Below are 16,232 nucleotides of genomic sequence, written 5' to 3' on the forward strand. Positions count from 1 at the left end.
GTGTTCTACCCAATGCAACAACCTATGGTGCGCTTTTTCACACCCATCAATGCCACATCGCTTTTTCCTGCACTGTGATCGTCGGTAATATTCTTCTAGGCACAAAAAACATGCCTTCGTTTCTCTCAATCTATCCCATCGTTGATTAAGATTCATTTTCAAAAACTCTTCACAATGAGTTGCATGATGGTTGCCGTTACAGCATAGGCATCTGAGTTTCTTCTGTGTTGAGTAAACGCGCTCATTCGTTTTTGATCTAGGTTTACTTGTACCTAGCGATGTCGCTGTTTCTATCTTACGGCTATAGTTGAAAGTGAGTTGTAAGCTCGCTTCTACTAAGAGGTATTTTGAGAGCGTAATGAGAATTGGTTCTTTCTCATTACTATGAGCCTTACCGTAGTCCGTCCATCTAGCCTGATAGTGCAGGTTAAGTTTAGACACTATTTCTCGGACTAAGGCCCCGTTACTCGTGTAGCTACGATCGTTTACACTTTTCAATAGCCACGTGATGTTTTGCACTATTATTGCAAACTGGTTAAATTCAACCGCTGTATATCCCGGTCTGGGTAATCGCTTTATTTCTTCCAGCGCTTTATCAATTATAATCTCCGGTCGGCCATAACACTGATCTAGTGCATTCATAATAAGCTCGGGATCGCAAGCAGTACTCAATAATACGGCGACTGTTTCTTTAGCGGCTCCCGTAAGATATGTGCGTAATCTTGCCATGTTTTCGCGTTCTCGGCACGGAGGCCTCTTCGATAGGTGATATGGGCCGTTCTTTTTCCCAAGACACATTGTGTTTCAATGGCTCCACGCGTTTTGGTAGCGCTGTGTCTTCTTCCCTATCACCTTGAGATAGATTATTAACGCCGTTATGACTTCTTAGCCATCTATCTACCATAGCAGCGGAGTGGTTTCCGTTCCGCTGTTCTGGCAAGTATTCGACGATACTCTCTTCGTAGTCTGCTCTGGGTAAATCAACAGCGATTCGCTTCTTTAACAATTTATATTTCAAGCTCCATCTCTTGTTCCATCTCCTGCTTCTTTAATTCGAACTTTTTTCTTAAATGTTCTTTTTCTAATGCGACCAAGCGTTTTTGGACTTCGTATTCAGCTTGCCTTACACGGGATCCTTCGACCTCATTGTATTTCTAGAGGTCTGTGATGCTGAACCCACATGTAACAACTTTGAATCAACAGCTTCATTCCTCCGTATTGATTCAACTGACTCCCTGTCGTGTGTAATATCGGCTAGTCCACGTTCTAGGACTTTCGATGGCAATTCTAACGGCACGCGTTCTGTCCGTACATCTTCATCGATTTCATCTGCCCTCCTAGCTTGTCGGCTTCTTGTGTTCATTTTGAAGTCGATTGTATTATATTGTCGATTGTCGATTCTCGATCGAGTCGATTGTATTGTTCATGCAACGAAGTTTAAATATATAAATAAATAAGTGGTTTTTTTTTCATTAGTTTCATTAATCGTTTTAGTGTAAATTGTTAAATATTTAATATTTCAGTCAATTTACGTTACACCATGACATATTATAAATCCAAACGTTCCTTATAAATCACACAATTTTTTGTTGAATATTTTGTTAAAATTCATTTGATGGTTTTTGAGTAAATTTTATAAACTTGTTTAACTGCTAATATTTCAGTAAATTTACGTTAAACCATGACAAAGTTCCTTATGAACCCTGATGCTGACCTAAATTTTAAAAATGTCATATATGAGGTAATGTAGTATACATACATGCCGAATTGATTCTGTGGGATAGAAAGATAGTTTTGCAGGGTTCAAACATATGTAATATTTTTATCAAGAATATTAATTTTCAACTGTGTGAGACACTAGTTTCCCAAGATGAGAAATGGGTAGTTATTTTACTTATTGTTTCGATAGGAAAATTTATTAACTCCTGTTTATTTTCAGATCGATGATAAATTATTTCAAAGAAAAGAGCCCATATCTGAAGAAGTAAGAAAAGCAGAGCTTATATTTTATGCAACGTTGGCAGAACATAACTTACCATTTCGGGCCATGGATCATCTCAGCGATTTATTTGCAAAGAGTTTTCCTGCAAACGCATTAAATCTGCTCATTAGAATACTGACTATTTGTAGTTGTGTGTGTTTGTAACTTATTGTAAATATTTATTATTTTATGATGAAGGTGTGTAATTGGTAAAAAAAAAAATAATAATAATAAAAATTACTGACAATAAGTGTTTTAATTTAAAAAAAAATCCTCTTTTACTTTTTATTTTAGTATATTTTTATAATTTTATTAGTATAATTCAGCAAATTGTGTTTTAGTATTATTTAGTACTATCACCTTGTAGTTTAAGAAGATCCCCATTTTTTTAAAACGGTCACACTGTTGGGGATTTTAATCATAATATATTTTTTGCCTGTACTCGACATGACCGTTCCGGTTTTATTTCCTCGCTTTTGTTTAATAATTCTGTTCTACTAGCGACATCTAGTTGTATGTAAAGAAAGGACTTCTTTGTGGGTCTATCGCCTTTAGGTAATTGTGTTCTGTGGTCTATCGTATCATGTATGATTGAATTAAACTAGTCTGCCAACGTCAAGTGTCAACCATTATTTCATTATTATAGGTTATGGGCCCAGACCCGTTTTTAAGTGGATTTTGGAAGTTTAAAGTATTCTCTTTATCCATACTGCTATAATAATGTCGGTGAATTATATAGCCAACGTCCCAAAGTTGAAGGGTCGTGAAAACTATGACGACTGGTATTTTGCGGTGCAAAATGTTTTGGTGCTAGAAGGCATGGCGGATAAAATCAAGACACAGCTATCAGCATCGGCGTCTGCAAGTGATATGAAAGTGATGCTAAAGCCAAGGCTAAATTTATATTAACAATCGATACATCTTTATATCAAGCAGGCAGCTACGGCAAGTACGGCATAATTTTATTTATGGTCTATGCTTAAACATAATATTATGTATGATGATTCCGGCTACATGAGGAGGATTAGTGTACTGAGAAATCTCATTAACATTCGGCTAGAAAACTGTGAGTCAATGGCAGTTCGCACAGTATGTTACTCAAATTGTAGAAACGGGCCAGCGACTTCGAGGAACAGGATTCAGTATAACTGATGAGTGGATTGGAGCATTAATGTTAGCGGGATTGACCGAAAAATATGCGCTTATGATAATGGCCACTGAGCATTCTGGAATTCAGGTTAGTGCAGATATTGTAAAAACAAAATTGGTAGACATGTGTGCTGATGATTATGTTGGTACTACATCCGGTTCAGAAAGTGCATTTATTGCGAAAGGAAGACAGATTGAAAAGTAGCAATTCTAAAAGCGGCCATATTAATAGACAATCAGATACGACGAAACCTATCATAATCAAAATTAAAAAGTGCTACAAATGTAAACAAACCGGTCACTAAAAATCAGTGTCCGCAATCGGATAACTAAAACAGACCAATGCTTTCAGTGCTGTTTTTCTCATCAGAACAGCTGGTGTATCACGAATGTATCGCAGCAGCAGGAAAGCAAAGAAATTATTATTGCAAATCAGACTAGTTTCAGTGTTGTATAGAATACGACGTTACAGTTGCAGATGTATTGTATGTTTCGAATTTAACCAGTAACTTGCTTTCTGTGAGTCAGTTTATTAGGAATGGCAACAATGTAATTTTCAAAGGACATATTTGCTATGTTTATAATCAACAGAAAGAACTCGTTGGCCAAGCAGAATTAATTAATGGTGTATATAAATTACAAACGTTACAAGTCAAAGAAATATTTGCAGCACTTGCAATAACATCATGTGAGGCTTGGCACCGGCGATTACGGCATAACAATAGTGATAGGCTAAATAAAATGAAAAATGGAGCTGTAGATGGAATCACATATCCTAAGGTAGTAAACATAGGCAAATCTTCATGCACTGTTTTTTGTGAAGGCAAACAAACTAGGTTGCCTTTCAAGAAAAGTTCATCGAAAACAGAGGATGTGCTGGAGATTATTCATGCAGCTGTTGGAAGTCCTATTGAAAATCAATCAATTGGAGGATCAAAATACTATGTTTCGTTTGTGGATGACTATAGCAAAATGGCATTTGTTTGTTTATGAAAGCTAAGAATGAAGTGTTCCATTATTTTCAAGAATTTCAGAGTATGGTAGAAAACCAAAAAGAAAAGAAAGTCAAGGTTCATCGAACTGATAATGGAGGGAAGTTTTGTAGTCGTCATTTTGGCAGTTATCTAAATAAGCAAGGTATAATTCACCAGAGGACTAATGCTTATACACCAGAACAGAATGGTCTCTGCGAGAGGATGAACAGGTCAGTAGTTGAAAAGGCCAGATGTGTGATCTACGATGCTGGATTAGAGAAGATATTCTGGGCAGAAGCTGTCAACACATCAGTATATTTGAGAAATAGATCGGTTGTCACGGGGCTGAATAATAAGACTCCTTACAAAGTATGGACTAGTCAGAAACCAACCCTAAGTCATTTGCGTATATTTGGCAGTGTAGTCATGGTTCACATTCCCAAGGAAAGACGTTTGAAATGGGATAAAAAGGCGAACAAGCTAATATTTGTAGGTTATGCAGAAAAAACTAAAGGATATAGAGTATATGATCCTGTAAATAACATTGTCACAATCAGCAGAGATATAGTTGTCATGGAAAGTCCAAACCAGATAGTATGGTAGAAATACCATTGGAATGTAAGCATCCAGTGGAGGTAACCGAGCAAGAGAATGATTATGAAATATTGAGAGCTCTTCCTCTAAAGCTGATTGTGGGGATGGAACTTATGTCTCAGAGTCTGAAGTTTCAGTGAGTACTTCCAATGATAAGTCATTTGACACAGTCTCAGAGTCTCAGTGTTGAACCAATTGAGCCAGCACAATTACCGAAATGCACTAGAGTGAGACCAGATAGGTATGGTTACAATAACTTGTGTATGGTGGAGTGTAAAGACAGTAGTCAAGGAGAGATCACACTCGGAGAGGCATTAAATGGCCCAGAAAGTCAATTCTGGCGAGCCAGTATGAAAGAAGAACTAAAATCATTCAGAGAAAATGAAGCTTGGGATGTGGTGGACAGGCCAAAGCAAGCTACAGTGGTTAAGTGTAAGTGGGTATTTAAGAAAAAAGTGGACAGTGATATAAGTATGTTATCTAAAGCTGGCGGCTTCAACACATTTACACTTTGTGCTTGTGTAGTGTCTGTGAATAAGCGCGAGACGTGATGTCAAACTGAAATACAATCACAAATACATCACGAAAAGACTGTCCGTCTCTCTCGCGCTCGTTCAACCTTATGAGTATAAAAGAGACAGTTATTGTTTTTCTTTTGCTACTGTTTATGTTCTTCTTTACTGTTTAATATTATTATTATTTTATACATGTTGATCTTTTTTCAAACATTACCAGGGCAATCTTGTGAAATGGTGCACAATGTTTTTAATTATTTTAAGCATCTTAATAAAAACAGTTTAATGAAAAAAAATTATATTTAATTTGACATCAGATGCGACTGGGAGCATTGAAAGAATAGTTAGTGAAGTAAAAGTGAAGTGTGTTTAGCTAGATGGAGCTTATGTCGAAAAATTATTTACACAAACTACTCTTATACCTTCTTGGTCGGGCTTAGAACTTTTATCCACCCGCGTATGCACATAATATTTATATGTATTTGACACATTTTTATTTATTTACAACCCACCCAACCTTACTAAAACCAGAGTAGACTAAAATATATAGCTTGGCAAAAAAGTAATATTTTTAAACATACTGTATAGTGAAATTGCATTAGTGAGAGTACTGTGAACGCGCCAGCTTTCGATAACCGACCTATAATAACATATCGTGCTCAGTTAGTTGCTAAAGGTTTTACACAGAAGCAGGAATAGACTATACTGAAACTTTTTCCCCAGTGGTTTGTCACTCAACAATAAGACTATTCTTTGCATTAAGTGTTAAATATAACCTAGATATAACTCACCTTGATGTAACCACAGCTTTTTAAATGGGCATTTAAATGAAGATGTATACATGTGTTTACCTGAGAATTTTGAATGTCTTGATAGGGAGAACAAAGTGTTAAAACTAAAGAGGGCAATCTATGGATTGAAACAATCAGCTAGGCTAGCTCGGCTTATACCATAGTATAAGAGTGTAGATGATTGTTTTCAATCTTTTGGATATAGAAAGTCAGTGTATGAACCTTGTTTATTTATTAAACAACATAATACTACCAGAACATATATAGCTTTGTTTGTAGATGATTTTTTTTTATTTTTCTGATTGTAAAAGAGAAACTGAATGTCTTAAGACTGAACTAAAATCTAAATTTAAATTAAAAGACTTGGGAGACATTAGACAGTGCTTGGGTATGAAGGTCAGAAGAAAAAAAGATGAGATTTTTGTAGACCAGGTACAATTTGTTGATCATTTATTGAGTATTAAATAAGTTTAATTTGAAAAATTGAAAACCAGTCACTACACCGATGGAGGTAAATTTAAAGCTTAAAAAGGGAGAAACTTGTTGTACTCAGTATCCTTACCAGCAATTAATAGGAAGTTTGCATTATTTATCAATGTTAACCCGTCCTGATATATTTTATTCTGTTTGTTACCTAAGTCAGTTTAATAATAATTAAAATAAAACACATTGGAACCATGTAAACTGTGTTTTAAAGTACTTGCAAAAAACAAAACATTTTGGTTTAAAATATGCCAAGGATGATTTAGATAGCTTAGCTGATTGGGCATCAGATTGTGTGGACCGCAAGTCTTATACAGGTTTTATGTTTAAGATGTCTAGGTAGTGTCATCTCATTTGAATGCAAAAAACAACAATAGCTTTGTCTAGCATAGAAGCTGAGTATATGGCTATATGTGAGGCAAGTAAAGAAGCCATTTATTTAAGGAACTTGTTAATAGAATTGAAATGCAGAAATGAGTCACCTATACTATTATATAATGACAACCAGAGTACACAATTGTTAACTAAACATAGTTTATTCCATAAAAGAAGCAAGCATATTGATGTTAGATTTCATTTTGTTAGAACAGCTGTTGAAAATAATTTTATTGTAATAGAGTACTTAAATACAAAAGTTTATGTCGCCAAAAACATTATAATTTTGTTAAACAGTTAGGTGTCACTCCATTGTAGAATGAAATTTGTTCACTTTACTGTGTTTCAAATGATGAGTTGTTTTTCTTTTGTCTATATGTCAATTATTTTGATAAGGGAGTGTGATAAATATGTATGAAAATAATGATTCTGTTCTAGCGACATCTAGTTGTATGTAAAGAAAGGACCTCTTTGTGGGTCTATGTATGATCAAATTAAACTAGTCTGCCAACGTCAACCATTGTTTCATTATTATAGCTTTTATCCATTAAAATTTATTTGCCTACTTCAATTTCTGTCCTTTTGTCTAATATAAATATTAATATACATTATATAGAATTTTAGCCAGATTTATTCATTTTTCATAACAATATAAAATTATAACCATTTATCTACTTATATACTAAATTTATCTGATCCTTTTCCAAATTCCACTCCAATTTCTAATATAATAACGCACTTCCTAACTTTTTTGCATGGCTGACGCTCAAACCGTGCAGACCAAGAAAGGAAAAAAAAAAAGAAAAAAAAGACGGGTTCTCGAAATTCGAATTCAAATTGCATTTCGTAACGAAGATCCCAGCCACATCACATATTTGATTTCATAAAATCTACCTACATTTAAATAATAGTTTTAAAAATGGCCTGCTTAAAAAAACAAAACCAGGAATTACTTGAGCAGAACTATAAATTGGCCCAGCAAGTGCAGAAACTGAAGATTGTTGCTGGAAAAAAAGAAAAGCAGTTATTCGAGCTAAGAAAAGAGACTCATGACTTAAGGATTCAAATAAGCGTGAATATTAAAATTTTTCTCATAATAAACTACTCTACACGAAAATGAGAATTACTTTGGGAACACTATTTAGACTACTGAAACTAATATAAAGACATCTTTCTAGGGCTTTTCCTACTAATCATTGTGAATTATCTTTGTCTATTTACATTTTACCATCACTTTTACAGATACTAAGGAATAAAGGTAGTGACTGTGCACAAAGACTAGGAACTGCTTTGCAAATATTTTCCAAAACAGCATTAACGCATCTATTGCAAGGATCGAATGCTGTTGCAAGTATAATTGAGTGTATGGAAAACTATATGATAGAGAGAGAAGAGATAGAAATGTCTTCAGTCCAGTCTCTAATAGACAGCACTCCAAATACTGAGAGAAATTATAATCATAATAAGCATGTAGCCTCTTGTATGTATCACAAGGAACAAGTTAGACCCTCGTCAAGGCGGGTATTACAAGGTAAAGCATTTAAATACTGTATTTATTACTGTAAACTAAAATTCTTAAATCGGGAAGCAAATCTCTTCCTTCATAATAATTCTCTATTCATTGGCACTGCTCAACTGCAACGGCTACATGATAACTAAGTATCTGTGGAACTTTTTGCAGAGTTTTGCAAGTAGACATTTTCAAGCTAATGCAAGGACATTTTTGTGTATTATATCATGGATAATTTTTAATTTACTGGGTTTTGGTAGTTACTGAGTCTGCTGTGCCTTCTTATTTAAAACTGTTATTGTTAAAGCAAGGATGCATATAACACAAATATTAAACTCATTAGTATCTGTGTTATATAAATATTTAAAACTCAAAAACTACTTCATTCCTCAATATTTCCAGAAGGAAACAAACCGCTTACAATGATAGATGAGGATATTACTCCTCATCAAAACACTAATGTGGAAGACATGGGATTAGAGGGTAATAAAATTTAAGTTATTATCTATTTACAATATAATTACTTCAAGTTTTAAACAAATAAAAATATTACTTTATTCTAAACAAATTAACTCAATAGTCACATATGTAATTAACTTTAAAAAAATTATGTCTTATAAAAACATGGTTGAACTTGTATAACTTTGTAATTATTATTAGTTATAAAATATGTAAATAGTGTATGTCTCTTCTTTATTAAAAATGATTGAACTAGAATGTAACTTAACAAAGTTTTATCGAACTTTTGAAGTACCTACTATGTTTCCCAAAGTGATATAAGAAATTATTAAAAAATTTTTAGAAAAAAATGGTGGGTCCTCAGTAGAAGAGGATGGTGCAAACGCACCGAGAGATGAGAGAAGGTGAGATTTAAAATTGGAATACATTGTATAATTTTTAAATGAATGAATTTTTTCTGGGGTTAGATACCCAACTAAATAGTTGATATTATTTGTCAATATTTATAGCTGTAAGTTCTAATGAAGCTGGGTTTAATATGCCTGTGTTATTGTTTGTGATTTCAGTGAAGAATTAAGCATTCTTCTAGAAGAATTAAGCATTTTTCTAGAAGAATCTGAAGAAATCAGAACACCATCAATGTAGGTTTATTTTTCATATTACTTCATTTAATTGATTTTAACAAATTGTTATAAGCATCCTCTTCTATTTATAAATATCAAATGGCTACTGAGAGTTTGGTTATTTAAATAACTCAGGAGTTATACGCGTTTCTATGACGTCGGGGGTAACTGGTTTGATTCCTGGAGCGAGACACAACCTTTAGATTTTTACGCGCTTTAACATTTTGATCTGTAAACAGACAATAGAAACTACACTCTTTCGTGAGCGAAAATCTAAGGATATGCACACACGGCATTCGAACTTTCCGGACATTCGACAAATAAGATAATTCATGAAAATTGTGTTAATTTTAATGTTTTAATTTGTAAAGGTTAGTGCCAAATAAATGTTTCAGACTGGATCTGCTAACGAAAAGTCCTATGCTACTTGAGTCTCCCCGTTTCGATGACGTGAGTATCGTGAGTGACGTGAGTATTAAACCGTAATAAAATAAAAGTATAGTCGTGTTATACCGAGGTACGTTTTTTAGTTTTTTTATGTTCTAATGACAAAACTCTTCGAAGGGTTCACCCTGGAGCAATAATAAGCGATCCCGAGACGAGTCATCCTGGGAAAAACCGGGTCCATCTCGAAATGAAAAAGAAAAAGCAAACTCATCGCTAGAAAACGATTGCGTGGCTGAAGTTTTACCTCACTTGCCATCGCAGGAAATTGAAGAGGGAAATTCACATAAACCACTATTGAAATATAGATGTCAGAAAAGTGATTCTCAAACCAGTGAAGATAGGCCCGAGTTTGATGCGTCCAACGAATGTACTTGTGCAGTAAATATTTGCCGCCATAGGTCAGCATTTGGCATTCTTGAAACATTTCATGTTACGTTCACGTTGAATCTGCCCTATAATACGGGATGTTACCTATACGATATTTTATTTATTTATTTATAGTCTAATATCAGAAATACAAAATAATAATCATACTAAAATATGCTCCTGGCGCGTCACGACACGCCACGACACGTAAGTGTGTTTTCGACTTTATGCTTCTTTCCATGGCTCTCTGGGTTACACTTTATCTTTCACATTGTGCTTTGGTAAGCTGATACATAATCTATTGTGTTGTCGTCTATTTTTATTACTCTGTCATTCCTACCATTGGTCATGGCTTTAGTTTTTTGGATGTTCATTAAGAGTCCAACTTCTTTGCTAGCTGTATTCAGTTCTATGAGCATTTTTTGTAATTCTTCTGCCGTATTTGCAAATACCACTATGTCGTCCGCGAATCTCAGATGGGTCAGTTTCTCGCCATTTATATTTAAGCCATATTCCAGTGAATCAAATGCCTTGCAGTAGTCTACAAAGCAAAAGTTTTGGAATACTTTCCGTTTTCAGGATAGTATTGAAGTTTAGTCAGGAATGGTGTAATTATATACTTTGTTTCAAGTAGCACTTCATTTGAAATATTATCAGGACCTTGTGCTTTGTCTCCCTTCAGTGTGATGATTGCTTTTTCGACTTCGCGTTTCATAATGGATGGTACTTTATCTGAGTCAAGTAGTTCAATGTGTTCAATTGTTGATCTTTTTGAGTACAGTTCTCTGTAATAATCTGTGGCAATACTTATAATATCTGATCTTTTAGTTTTGTCTTTACCAGATAAATCTTTAAATTTGAGTATCCATTGCTCCTTTTCTTGTAGAAGTTTTATAGCTTTTTAGTTCCTCCTGTTTTTTTAATTAGGTTCACCAAAGTTCGTAGTCTATGTAGTTTCCTGTACAATACAGTTCAACAATAACTTTGGCCGCACTGGGAATCGATCGTACAGTGGTTCGGTTTTAAAGTTCAGCATTCAACACACTGTTCAATAAGGCAATATTGTACGCGGCTAATTATGCGAATAACCTGTGCGTATTCTCCGTGTCTTTAGTGGTTGTCTTCTTTGTTAGAATAATGAATCACAACTTGTTGACGACACTTTCACTTTAGAATGATAACGGTTTTTTTAATGTTATACCATCAGTTTATACCTTTAGTAGTTTATACCTCTACCTTACACTTCCGATATTTAAACTATTTGAAAGTTTTGTTTCAGGATTACACTATTAAATAGTTTTATTGCTATTTACCAGTTTTTAACATATAATACACCGTTAAAATGATTGAATGCTTTAGCTGATATTTTACGAAAACTATATTAATGAATCCATCACACGCACTTGCACTGATACTTTATACACTACTATATAGTTTATTGCACTCCAAATTCTTGAATATTCATTCATTATATTTTTAATGATTTTTTATTGCGGAGCACGACGTGACCGTGACGCGTGAATATATATATATTAGGTCCATACATATGAAATTGGCGTTTTACGTTTTGGCCACTTTGACCTCAAATATCTCCTCTTTGGTTAAGAATTCCAAATTAAAATTTGTACAGCTATTTACTCATGTATTTGTGCTTCGATGACCGTCATTCATTTGTTTTTTTCTTCTGTTTTTTTCTGTTTGCGTCACTCATTTTACAAAATGGAAAACTTAAAGTATCGCATTATTTACGAGTACGAGTTCCGCCGTGGCACTAGTGCTGCGGAAACGACTCGAAGGGTGATTGATGTGTATGGCGGTCATGATGCAAAAGAAAACACAGTTCGTTTTTGGGTCCAACGTTTTCGTTCTGGAAATTTCGACCTGCAGAACAAGCCCTGTGGACGGCCTGAGACCCAAGTTGATAATGAAGTATTGAAGGCTATTGTGGAAGCGGATCCATCGCAAACCACGTCCGAGTTAGCTGCAGGCTGCGGTGTTAGTGATAAAACTGTTTTAATTCACTTGAAGCAAATTGGGAACATTAAAAAGCTTGAAAGATGGGTACCTCACGAATTGACTGAAGCATACCGGCAAACGCGCGTCGACTGCTGCGTTACATTACTGAACCGGCACAATAATGAAGGTATTTTAAACCGAATCATTACCTGTGATGAAAAATGGATTCTTTACGATAATCGGAAGCGCTCAGCACAATGGTTAGATCCTGGCCAGCCAGCCAAATCCTGCTCCGAGCGAAAATTAACCCCAAAAAAATTACTTGTAAGCGTTTGGTGGACTAGTGCCGGTATTGTTCATTGCAGTTTTCTCAAATCTGGCCAGACTATTACGGCTGATGTCTATTGTCAGCAATTGCAAACCATGATGGAAAAGCTAGCGGCTAAACAACTTAGGCTGGTCAATCGCTCCACGCCACTGCTACTTCACGACAACGCTAGACCACACACTGCACAACAGACGGCTACCAAATTAGAAGAGCTTCAATTGGAATGTCTAAGACATCCTCCGTACTCCCCGGACCTTGCTCCAAAATATTACCATTTTTTTCGAAATTTTCACAACTTCTTGCAAGGGAAAAAAATTAACTCTGATGGGGCAGTCCAAATCGCCTTCACAGACTTTATTGATTCCCGTCCGACTGGTTTTTTAGTAAAGGGATCAATGAACTACCTATGAGATGGCAAAAGTGCATAGAAAACAATGGTTCATACTTTGATTAATTAAATATATTATATTTAAAAATATTCGACTTTTTGTTCCTCCCATACAAAACGCCAATTTCATATGTAAGGACCTAATATATAGACGACATGACAGTTCGCAAATAAGTATTTTTATCCACTTTTGAATTTGGAATTAACAATAGTAAAAGTCATGTCGAAGGTTTAATACATAAAAATGACATTTACAGAAAAAGGCGCACTATTGAGGATAATAATAGTACGGATACTGTCCACGAATATGGCGAGGAAGAACCGGATACAAGGACAAGGCGGGCGCGAAAACCCGTTAATTATAAGGAAGATTTAAAATGGTAAGATTTTTTACCAGACATACATACTAGGCATTTAGTAAAAAAAAATTTTTTTCTCTTTCCTCCTGCTGGACCGATTTTTATTAAAATGTTTGTGTTCAAGTGGATTCGGAAACGGTTTAGATTTACAATTAGATTATTTTTTTATTAAAGACGTGTGTACATGACAACGTCTGTCGGGTCTGCTAGTTTAACAATAAATAACAAATTTCCCTATTCACAATGGTGCTCTTAATTGAATTTTTTCGTATAACTCTAGTTGGCACTTTGAACACAATCGGTATCATCTTCCTTCTTTACTATTATTACCACTAATTAGCTAGTCTCTCGACAAACGATTTCTCCGAATGTTAATCTGTGCTTCGCTATTCTATACCATTCTATCCTTGAGATAATCAACTTCCCAATGCCAGTTTGTTTCTGTTGCGATTAAGCAATACAAGTAAGCGTTTTCAACTCGTTTTATATTGAAAATAATTTAAATTGGTTAGTCCATTCAAAACTTTGGTATCTTTAGCAAAAATAGTTTTTATCTAAATATATATATAAGGCAAGGAACATAAAACCGTTTTGGTCCTTCGAGCGGGATTATTTCGTAATATAACCCAATTATTTGACTTAAAGTATTTTTCTAAATGGTTGTTTTTAAATGGTTTGCAAGTGTTTTCATATCAGTCGCTTATAAGATATTTCTTTTTTTTTTCAGTAAACTTCGAAGGTGAACAAAAAGGATGAACAGATACTTTACGGTTAGACTACATTGTTAATTTGATACTAAAACAATTTTTTACCGGATTGAAGTTATGTATTTACAATTATTTTTCATAATTTTAACCGACACCGTGAGCCATTTCTGCCAAAATCTTTAAGTCGATACCAACTCCAGGGAAACAAATACAGATAATTCAACTTTCTCTGCAGCTGTGATACTTTTTGACATTCAACATCTTTTGTCTTCAGTCACCGTGACCACGCACGCTGTAAAGCACGCGAAACGTCCGTTAAATATGAAATTATGAAAAATAATTGAAAATACATAACTTCAATCCGGTAAAAATTGTTTTATTATCAAATGTGTGAAAGTTATGTCAATAAAAGACAATAGTATGCATTGTAAATATAAATTGTCTATTAGACCAAACGCTATGCTTACAATAATTTGTTTAGTAAGCAATTGCCAGTACTGATCACTGTGTGATATATTTATTATTATTAAGTATGTAAACGTCTTTAATATATAGTTGTAGTGACTGATCAACTCAGCGTGACAGCGTCAAGTGTTGCTTGGTGAGGGTTTCATGTGAGGGGACCGGATAGAACATTCGTAGTCCTTCAAGGATTTAAAAATAATTAATGAGGAACTCAATTGCACTTGGAAACACACTGATTACGCGTCAAAATACTAACTATCTCATTTAATCACTTGTCTTCACTATTGGCACTTTTTTTTCTTGATCTATATCTCGACCACCCTTCGGCCCGCTTATATATAAATTATACATACATAATATATCCCTGGTAACAATCGAGAACTTTCTGGACAGGAGTAGTAATAGGAGGTGAAACACAAATCCTTATTGCACTACACTATAATGAAAACGAAGAACGTTCTAGAATGTTCGTGCTCTTTATCCCTATCGCACATTATACTCCGTCCTTGTCGTCGGACAAGGTCTAAAATGGGGAGTCTAGTTTCGAGAAGTTTCTGATATTCTCTCTCTCATACCTAGAAATGATACACTAGAATTTCCCTTCACCAAAGCGATTTAACCAGTCCTAAAACGCCTGAGGAAACGAGGGAAACAACGAAACAGTCATAAACGTCTTCTTACGAACACGGGTTGAATTAAATGATTAATTACGCACTCGAATAAATATTTATATCTATGTACTTCTTAAATGCGTAGTCGATTTAAGCCTTCGGCTTAAAGTGAACTCTTTGTTCAGTGTTAAATGACGCAACGATGTGCGCTCCTAAAAGTGAGTTGACTCACCGACACATAATTATTGTAAGTTGTGCGCTGTGTTACAAATTAACATTTAAACCCTGTTTAATAATTGGTTTAATGTCAATGACAATGACAACAATAATAAATAAGTTCCCGTGCACTGTAGAGCAAATGTCTTCAATCATGTCTGTATTGTAGTGAACAACTCTTAAATTTTGAGTTATAAAGACTGATTCTACTTATTTTGTACTCTTCACTTATTGTAAAATAACAAATTACTATTTTACTAAATTATAACAATACGTAATATACAACTCCGAAGTTTTGTTATGGCGTAATTTTTTTCGGAATTACTTCAATTTATATATATAGATATCAAATTATAATAAAAATATATTATATATATCAAACAGAAATGTATATGTTTTGGTTACGGAATAAAAGAACTTCTAAAAGTTAAATATATGTTATTTTTATTATTAATAATACATACTTTAATTTATTATTGATAGTTTTGTTATCCCATCAACTAAAACTAATTTATATGAAATCGCTCTAATGTAGTATTGTAAAGTTTTCTATTATCAACTTGTAAATTTACTTTTACTACCAGTTCGCAAGTCCAATGCGTAGAGCGGGTTAGAAGAACTGGCAGGAAACTTTCCGCCACTCTTTTTAATCGCCAAGTATTGAGTCATACAAATTGTTTGAACTGGAGCAAATAAATCCCATGGATTAGGATCATTCAAGTATTTCTCAAATTCATAAAAAGCTTTATTGATTAATTTACGTTTAACGAGGGCTTTAAATTTATTTAGTGATAATTCTCTAATTTCGCTTGGGAGTTTGTTGTAAAAACAAATACAATTTCCATATAAGGAGTGGTTTATCTTCTGGAGCCTGGTTGCTCGTACACTCAAATTAGTTTTATTTCGCGTAGTATACTGGTGAAAGTCACCATTTG

At 34.3% G+C, this 16,232-nt stretch overlaps 1 protein-coding gene across 4 annotated transcripts; it reads left to right on the top strand.

The window, feature by feature from the left end:
* The first annotated feature begins 2,595 nt into the window (after positions 1 to 2,595).
* Positions 2,596 to 15,729, top strand: LOC125062464. 4 transcript variants are annotated; one of them, XM_047668426.1, is made up of 11 exons: positions 2,596 to 2,930; positions 3,091 to 3,218; positions 8,105 to 8,393; positions 8,775 to 8,855; positions 9,175 to 9,235; positions 9,398 to 9,472; positions 9,850 to 9,922; positions 10,019 to 10,299; positions 13,197 to 13,319; positions 14,026 to 14,068; positions 14,561 to 15,729. In XM_047668426.1, the coding sequence occupies exons 2-10, from the start codon at positions 3,153 to 3,155 to the stop codon at positions 14,039 to 14,041; spliced, it is 1,065 nt and encodes a 354-aa protein (XP_047524382.1). In that variant the 5' UTR covers positions 2,596 to 2,930; positions 3,091 to 3,152; the 3' UTR covers positions 14,042 to 14,068; positions 14,561 to 15,729. The 4 variants fall into 4 exon arrangements, with proteins under 4 accessions (XP_047524382.1, XP_047524381.1, XP_047524383.1 ...); XM_047668425.1 differs by lacking the exons at positions 2,596 to 2,930; positions 3,091 to 3,218 and adding an exon at positions 5,757 to 7,934 and having other exon boundaries at positions 9,850 to 9,904; XM_047668427.1 differs by lacking the exons at positions 2,596 to 2,930; positions 3,091 to 3,218; positions 9,398 to 9,472 and adding an exon at positions 5,757 to 7,934 and having other exon boundaries at positions 9,850 to 9,904.
* The last annotated feature ends 503 nt before the right edge of the window (positions 15,730 to 16,232 follow it).

This window comes from Pieris napi, chromosome Z (assembly GCF_905475465.1).
Source record: "Pieris napi chromosome Z, ilPieNapi1.2, whole genome shotgun sequence".
Lineage (NCBI taxonomy): Eukaryota > Metazoa > Arthropoda > Insecta > Lepidoptera > Pieridae > Pieris > Pieris napi.

Excerpts from the sequence above, each read along its gene's own strand:
- LOC125062464 (XM_047668425.1), top strand. The coding sequence starts at position 7,782 with ATGGCCTGCTTAAAAAAACAAAACCAGGAATTACTTGAGCAGAACTAT. Across the intron at positions 8,394-8,774 it reads GTCAAGGCGGGTATTACAAG|AAGGAAACAAACCGCTTACA; the intron begins GTAAAGCATTTA and ends CAATATTTCCAG. Across the intron at positions 8,856-9,174 it reads GGAAGACATGGGATTAGAGG|AAAAAAATGGTGGGTCCTCA; the intron begins GTAATAAAATTT and ends AAAAATTTTTAG.